This window comes from Citrus sinensis, chromosome 7 (assembly GCF_022201045.2).
Source record: "Citrus sinensis cultivar Valencia sweet orange chromosome 7, DVS_A1.0, whole genome shotgun sequence".
NCBI lineage: Eukaryota > Viridiplantae > Streptophyta > Magnoliopsida > Sapindales > Rutaceae > Citrus > Citrus sinensis.
The window spans coordinates 13618838-13627243 of NC_068562.1; the positions used below are offsets into that span (position 1 = coordinate 13618838).

The 8406-nt window shown below is 37.8% G+C and overlaps 1 protein-coding gene across 1 annotated transcript; it reads left to right on the forward strand.

The window, feature by feature from the left end:
- The first annotated feature begins 1307 nt into the window (after positions 1–1307).
- LOC127903859 (probable disease resistance protein At5g63020) lies at positions 1308–4196 on the forward strand. The gene has a single exon (XM_052445122.1). It carries the CDS (start codon positions 1308–1310, stop codon positions 3999–4001), a length of 2694 nt encoding a protein of 897 aa, XP_052301082.1. The 3' UTR covers positions 4002–4196.
- The last annotated feature ends 4210 nt before the right edge of the window (positions 4197–8406 follow it).

Below are 8406 nucleotides of genomic sequence, written 5' to 3' on the forward strand. Positions count from 1 at the left end.
CTTTATTAATGAGTTCAAATTTTTTTTTGATTTCTTCTGCTCGAATTCTTTACCAAAGTATGGGTAACATTTTGCAAATCTCAATAGATGGCGCTATTTTTATTTTTATTTTTTAGGGATTTCTCTGGTCGTATATTATTCCAAATATTGCTTTCCCGCCAAGACTTCATCAGTGGGGCATTTAATCGAACACGTAGCTGGAACCATCAAGCACCTGTAAAAACCTGTAATTTAACAAACCAGAATCGTAAGCTAGCAACATATTCTTTTAACCACCATTAACTAAAGTCAAGAGAACGTGTTTAAAGTTTAAAAATAAAAATGCCGAAGAATCTATAGAAATAATGCACATTTAATTTATATGATTTGCAGACAGATAGCCAGCCATTGAAAAACTTTAACATATCTCGCAGAAATTTGATCAAACATAAAGTTTCTATCAAGTATTGTTCTTTTATCAAAAAATGATATTAATAATCGGCCTGCATTTTTGTCAGAAAAGTATCACTCTGCTTTAATCGCTTTTACTTTAAACGCAAGGCAAGATTATGCACTTCCAACATTAATGTTTGGCATACGATGGCTTATTTTGTAAGGTGCACTCCGAATACGAATTCTAGAACAATAACATTCTATTCTTTATGACAGAAAATACCAAATGCAAATATGGGAAACAAATCCAATGGCTTGTGAAAATCACTTTATTTATTTATTTATTTTTTAGTAGTGTGTTCTTTAGCAAAAGAATAAATCAACTATTAATCCCGCTAAAATCGATAAAAATTATTGTAGCGTTGATGATTTTATATTGATAATCAAACCTTCATATGCTATTAAGGCAAACGGTAATATACTCTAAACACAATTGATTTTTATTTTGAAATGTTAATGTAAAATATACAGGAATTCTACTTTATTTTATGGATTTATTTAAGTGATATATTATTTTTTTTTCCCAGATATCATGATAAACCTTGGTCACAAAAGTAATACTATACTTTGATTTTTTTTTTTTAATTTAAACGCTAACGGTACAAGAAAGACGTTATATTTAATTACAAACGGAACAATAAAAAGCAAGATCATATAGCGCAAACGCAAAACAAAATTAGAATTCTTTTTTCAAATTACAAGTTAAGTATTTAATTTAAAGCGAAAGGCTAACCCGTTGAAGGCAAGTAAAGTATTCGCGAATGGTATATGCCTAATAATCTTTTATAAATTTACAGAAACACAAAATATTTTCAATCCGCAGCAGCTTTTGTTCAAATTTTAGTGACTTGTCTTTTTGAATTTTTATCCTAAGAATGGGCAGCTGTATCTCTATCTCGATCTCGTGCGATGGTGCAATTTTCAATCGTTGCCTGGATTGCTTTCTTGGCGAAGCAGCATATGTAAGAAACCTCCAAGAAAATGTTGAAGCCTTGAAGTATGAATTGGAAAGACTAATCGCTATAAAGGGCGATGTGGAGGATAGGGTCCGCAACGCTGAACGGCAACAAATGATGACAAGGCTGAATCAAGTGCAACGGTGGCTTAAGAGGGTGGACGCTGTTACAGCAGAAGCCAATGAATTGATAAGAGATGGCTCTCAAGAAATTGAGAAGCTGTGTCTCGGAGGCTACTGTTCCAAGAACTGCAAGTCAAGCTACAAGTTTGGCAAACAAGTGGCTAAAAAGCTAAGAGATGTCAGGACTTTAATGGCTGAAGGATCCTTTGAAGTGGTGGCTGTGAGAGCTGCAGAATCTGTAGCGGATGAAAGGCCTATCGAGCCAACGGTGGGCATGCAATCACAACTTGACAAAGTTTGGAGTTGTCTTGTAGAAGAACCAGTTGGAATTGTTGGCCTATACGGCATGGGCGGTGTCGGTAAAACCACACTACTGACCCATCTCCACAATAAATTTCTCGGCCAGGGAGATTTTGATTTTCTGATATGGGTTGTAGTGTCAAAGGACCTACAAATTGAAAAAATTCAAGAAATTATCGGGAAGAAGGTGGGTTTGTTTAATGATTCCTGGATGAAAAAAAATCTTGCAGAGAGAGCTGTTGACATCTACAACGTTTTGAAGGAGAAGAAGTTTGTATTGTTACTTGATGACGTATGGCAGCGGGTTGCTTTTACAACAGTGGGCGTCCCTATTCCTCCCCGAGACAAGAGTGCCTCCAAAGTGGTATTCACAACTCGTTCCACTGAAGTTTGCGGTTGGATGGGAGCTCACAAAAACTTTGAAGTGGGGTGCTTATCAGCCAACGACGCTAGGGAATTGTTTCGACAGAATGTTGGGGAAGAAACTCTGAATGGCCATCCTGATATTCGTGAGCTATCCGAAACAGTGACCAAAGAGTGTGGGAGTTTGCCACTTGCTCTTATTATCACTGGCCGAGCTATGGCTTGCAAGAAAACACCAGAAGAATGGAGAGACGCAATTAAAGTGTTACAAACATCAGCTTCTGAGTTTCCAGGTTTGGAAAATGATGTGCTTCGTGTTTTAAAATTCAGTTACGATAGTTTGCCCGACGACACAACTAGATCTTGTCTCTTGTATTGTTGTTTATTTCCTGAAGATTATCGGATTTATAAAGAGAATTTGATAGATTGTTGGATTGGGGAGGGTTTCCTAAAAGTAACTGGCAAATATGAAGTACAAGACAAAGGACACACTATTTTGGGTAATATTGTTCATGCGTGTTTATTAGAAGAGGAAGGAGATGATGTTGTCAAAATGCACGATCTGATTCGTGATATGACTTTATGGATAGCTCGGGACACTGAGAAGACGGAAGACACGGAGAAGCAGAAAGAGAACTATTTGGTTTATACAGGTGCTGGATTAACTAAGCCGCCAAATGTCAGAGAATGGGAAAATGCGAGGAGATTTTCATTGATGGAAACTCAAATTAGGACTCTATCAGCGGTTCCTACATGCCTTCATCTTCTTACTTTATTTCTTATCTTTAATGAAGAATTAGAGATGATCACTAGTGACTTCTTCAAATCAATGCCTCGTCTCAAAGTCTTAAACCTGTCAGGTGCTAGACGGATGTCTTCTTTTCCTTTAGGGATTTCAGTGTTGGTTTCATTACAACATCTTGATCTCTCAGGTACAGCAATACGAGAGTTGCCAAAAGAGCTAAATGCTTTGGAAAATCTCCAGTGTTTGAATTTGGAAGAGACACATTTCTTAATTACAATTCCACGGCAACTAATATCGAGTTTTTCAAGTTTAATTGTGTTAAGAATGTTCGGAGTTGGTGATTGGTCTCCTAATGGAAAAAAAAATGACAGCGATTTATTTAGCGGGGGTGACCTTTTAGTGGAGGCATTGCGTGGTTTGGAACATTTAGAGGTATTAAGCTTGACCTTGAATAATTTTCAAGATCTCCAATGTGTTTTGAAGTCGAAAGAGTTACGAAGATGTACTCAAGCTCTGTACCTTTACAGCTTCAAACGTTCGGAGCCGCTTGATGTTTCAGCTTTGGCAGGTCTGAAGCACCTCAACAGATTATGGATTCATGAATGTGAAGAATTGGAGGAATTGGAGATGGCTCGCCAACCTTTTGATTTCCGGAGCCTCAAGAAGATTCAAATATACGGATGCCATAGATTGAAGGACTTAACATTCCTTCTCTTTGCTCCAAACCTCAAGTCTATTGAAGTTAGCAGTTGTTTTGCTATGGAAGAAATCATAAGTGAGGCAAAATTTGCTGATGTTCCAGAGGTGATGGCAAATCTAAAGCCTTTTGCACAACTCTATTCTCTTAGATTAGGTGGCCTAACAGTTCTGAAGAGCATTTACAAGAGGCCGCTTCCCTTCCCATGTCTGAGAGATTTGACTGTAAACAGTTGCGATGAGCTTAGAAAGCTTCCACTGGATTCCAATAGTGCAAAAGAGCGTAAGATTGTTATTCGTGGATACAGAAAATGGTGGGAACAGCTTAAATGGGTGGACCAAGACACTAAAAATGCTTTTCTTCCATGTTTCCGGTCTATCAATTAGTTCGAGCGTGATTCCTGAACAGATTAGGTGGCCTGCTTTTTCTAGAATTGATCATCTTGTTAATTCCCTCCATGTAAAATAAGACTGTTTCTTGCATTCCCATTTCTTGTTCTAGTTGCTAAACATAACATTACGAGTACAGATTCTTACTAATGTTTATCCTCTTTGTAATAATCTATGTAAATTTTGGCTTGATTGATCATTAGCTAGCATGTGATCTGATTTCTTCAATTTCAGATGCATGGCAAAGCATCCCTACACTCTTTGAGACTTCCAATTATAGCTTTGCATTTTGTATTTTATCACTTTTATTTATTTATTTTTTCCCAAGTATTAATTTGTATTCTTCAATGTACCCTAAAATATATACACCAGGAGTGCCTTAAAAAAATTAATTAATTAATTAAAGGGTCAAATATCAACACTCAAGCATAAATATTAATTTTGAGAAATGAACCTTGTATTTTTCGAATATTTCTTTCAAATTTGAGAATAGAAAATTGTATCCCAAATGATCATCACATCTCAAAATGTTTCCGAGTATTATTTGTATTCTTCATCTTTCCTTTCCTAAAGATGCGCGTACAGATTACAAACATTCACCAATTACATTATTCATCGTTCAATCAGCTGCATGAATGTCACGAGTGAATCAATATTAAAAAATTGAGTTGAATCCGTTGATAACCAACATACAACTTAACGTGAAACTTGCCCATGTAAGTCAACAAGTGCTGGTAAAGCTGTGAACAACCTCTTGAGCCAGCCAGCAAGTCCCATCAACGACCTTTCAACAGACAGATTTACTTGGTTAATGCCCTATTTACATGTTATGTTCCGTTGATTACGTATACGGTAAAGCTCCTTCTCTGACAGCATTTCAGAAATGATGCACTCTGGTTACTCTAGCTAAGACAGACAATTGGTTCAATGGATATCCACATCTGAGAAATCAAGAATGGATAACACTATAAATACTTTATCGATAACAGATAATGCAAAATTTCTTTTAATGACTCAGGTTATGGGTTTGGATTCAAAAGCTATTACATATTTAATAGTGGAAAAATAGAGAAAAGCAAATGAAACTGAACAAAAATTGCAAATGATGCACCATCATGCCAATTGGTTGTTAGATTTTGATTGAGATATGCAAAAACATACCGAACTTGAAACCAATTTCACTCTTTTTATAAAAGTTACTACAGCAAGATGAAAAATGAAAAGAGTTCTACCAGAAACTTTGGGGGCAGACATCACAGGTGCTGAGCCCGCCAATCAACAGCAAAGATCTCTTCACTATCATCATCACTGGATAACTCTTCTTTTATAGGTTCTTTGCGAGCAACCTCAGAACTACCTCTGCTTTTCGCTGACCTGGAAGCTGCTTCCCACTCCATTTTCTTCTTCCGTAGAGCTTCCATTTTCTCACTGTAGGTCCTATAGATTGATTTAAAAAAAAATCGTAAGTTAAAAAAGATAAACAAACAGCAGATGATATTTGCTGCTGTTGCAATTGTGCTACTTACTTTTGGTCCGCTGATTCATACTCTTCTATCATTACTGCTGCATCAATGTGCATCTCACAAGTGCATTTTAGATAATTGATACAAGTCCAGACATGTAAATCCCAAGACAGGAAAGGTTCAGCGACTGGTAAAAGGGAGAAAAACAGCTCACCTCCTCTTGCTCTAAACGGTCATCCACCAGTTTCAAGTCCTCTTGGATCAACTTTTCATATTCCTTTCCTTGTACTCATCTCTGATCAGATTTGACATAAATTCAAGATTATCAGAGAATCGTAGATCAATATAAATACACAAGGGGGAAAAAAAAATAAATCCATCATATCTAAACGGTAGAAGAGGCCAGTAGATCCGGAAATCAATAAAAATCGGCAGTGAAATTTTAGGTGTAGCACTGATATTTCCCCTGTATTGCGATGTAAGTACACATCATAATATATCTCTCTACTCCCTTCTTTCCTCGAAACTCAGAATGTCTAAAACTTAACATCGGAAGTTTCCTATTGACAGATTAGATGTGCTATCCAGCATGCAAACACTTAATCACAATAACGGCAATATTTCACATTTGGTTCCAATGTCTTCAGCCTTTTAAGTATACAATTAGTTAGTTAATGATTATGTTGAGATGGTAGCTGAGTCAGCTAAAGTTTGTTATAATTTGTTTTAGAGGTTGTTAGCAGTGAGCTGTGCGTGCATGTCATTTGTATAGAATCTTCCAATCACATATAAAAAGCCTTGTAATTTCCAGATTCATTAAGATCAATAGAACATAATTTTCAGCTTACAGAAGTTCTCTCTTCTTCTTATTTTGTCGGTAACCAAACAACATCACAGATTCATATAAAACTTAATATGGTATCAGTGCCTTCCTGATTCGTTTTCTAATGGCTTCCATCTATAGCAATTTCAGAATCAAGAAGTGAAACTCAACTTCCAGTTGCTGGCCCTGAGCCAAGTCTAGCCTTAAGTCATCCTCCAACACCAACAAGTACCCCATCTATCTTTCAACATCTATACACCCTATGGTTACTAGAGAAAAATCAGGAATATTCAAACCCAAAACTTATCTAGCAGCAACTAAGGACATAGAACCAAGAAGTATCAAAGGAGCTCTATCTAGTCAGAAATGGTATTTAGCTATGAAAGAAGAGATAGATGCTTTGCATAGAAATCAGACATGGACTCTGGTTCCTTCTGATTCAGCCACCAAGATTGTAGGTAACAAATGGATTTTCAGAGTTAAATACAATCCAGATGGAAGCATCTCTAAATACAAGGCACGCTTGGTTGCGAAAGATTTTCACCAAACACATGGAATGGATTTCTTTGAAACCTTTAGCCTTATTGTAAAGCCCTGTACAGTAAGAATTATTCTGAGCTTAGCAGTGATGCAACACTGGACTATTAGGCAGATGTACATCAACAATACTTTCTTGAATGGAGTGCTTACTAAAGATGTGTATATGCACCAACCAGAGGGTTTTATTGATTCCCGATTTCCTTCTCCTGTATGCAAGTTGAACAAGGGTTTATGTGGTCTCAAACAAGCTCCAAGGGCTTGGTATGATCAGCTGAAAGGTTAATTAATGCAATGGGGTTTATCACTGGATCAAATACAGAGCATGTAGAGGGGGTAATCAGTAAGCTTGGCTTTACTTATGCCCTTAAAGACTTAGGAGGATTAAACTATTTCTTGGCATAGAATTAAATCCTAGCCTGGATGATTTACATCTCTCTCAAACTAAATATATTGGTGATATTCTTCAGAAGGCACACATGTTAAACAGCTAGATGTTGCGGACTGCCCAAATTACTGGCCCAATTTCCCACAATTTCGGGTTAAAGAGCCCAAGACAAGGCCAAGGGTGCTAGCTTGGCCCGATTCCGGAAAGTTCTAGACAACTCTAACACATTTGAGCTTGTAAATATCTAGAATACTCCATACATTTCAAGCACATGTAATTATCTAGATAGTTGGTGGAATTATCTAAAATCTCTAGAGCTTAGCAAACCTCCCCTATAAATAAGGTATGACATTTAGCATTTGAGTAACAAGCTTCAAGCAAGCAACTTAAGCATTCCTATAATCTCTCTTGTAAGCAATACAATTTCTCTTATTCGGCTCCATTACTCTCTTCTCTCTAACTCTTCGAAAACCTCTAGGCTTAGCTAGTCGAGAAGCTCAAAACTTACTTAGCAACATTCGGTAAAGGTTGTCTAAGTGTCGCACGGGTTTGCTGTGCAAAACACTCATCCCGTGACAAGTAGTATCAGAGCTAAGGTTTACACCCACGCAAGTTAGCTAATGAGCAATGGACAACTTGCCAAATTCAGTGCAAGAGGGCGCTGTTGGTGTGGATGTTCCACCGGAACCAAGCTGCGGCCGTGATGGAGATCACGCCCAAGGCAAACGCGGCAAGTCCAAGCCCCCGTTCGTGGATGCGTTGGAGCCTCATGTAGCCACTCTCGAAACTGCCTTGTCCATCGCTCAAGACAACCTCAAGGGATTAGAGGAAAGAGTGGAGGGTCTCGAAGGAGAATACGCCGAATTCACGGTGACGACAAAAGCCCTCATCTAAGATCAAGCGAACACTCTCCGAGGTGACTTTCGATCTTTTCATAATGAGTTGCTTAAACTTTGTAACTTTTTTCAGGATGAACTATTCGTTGTCCGCTCGGATTAAACATGGCACAAGCGCACACTCTCCGCTAGTCCAGCTTTTGCAAGCACGAGTGATGCGCGATGCATTGATGTGCTAAAGCCTGACACTTACGTTGGCACACGCAATGCTACAATTGTGGATAATTTTCTCTTTGGGCTAGATCAATATTTCGATGCCATGGGTGTCCGAGATGAGGCATCGAAAGTGGGCACA

Coding starts and splice junctions, on each gene's coding strand:
- LOC127903859 (XM_052445122.1), top strand. CDS start 1,308: ATGGGCAGCTGTATCTCTATCTCGATCTCGTGCGATGGTGCAATTTTC.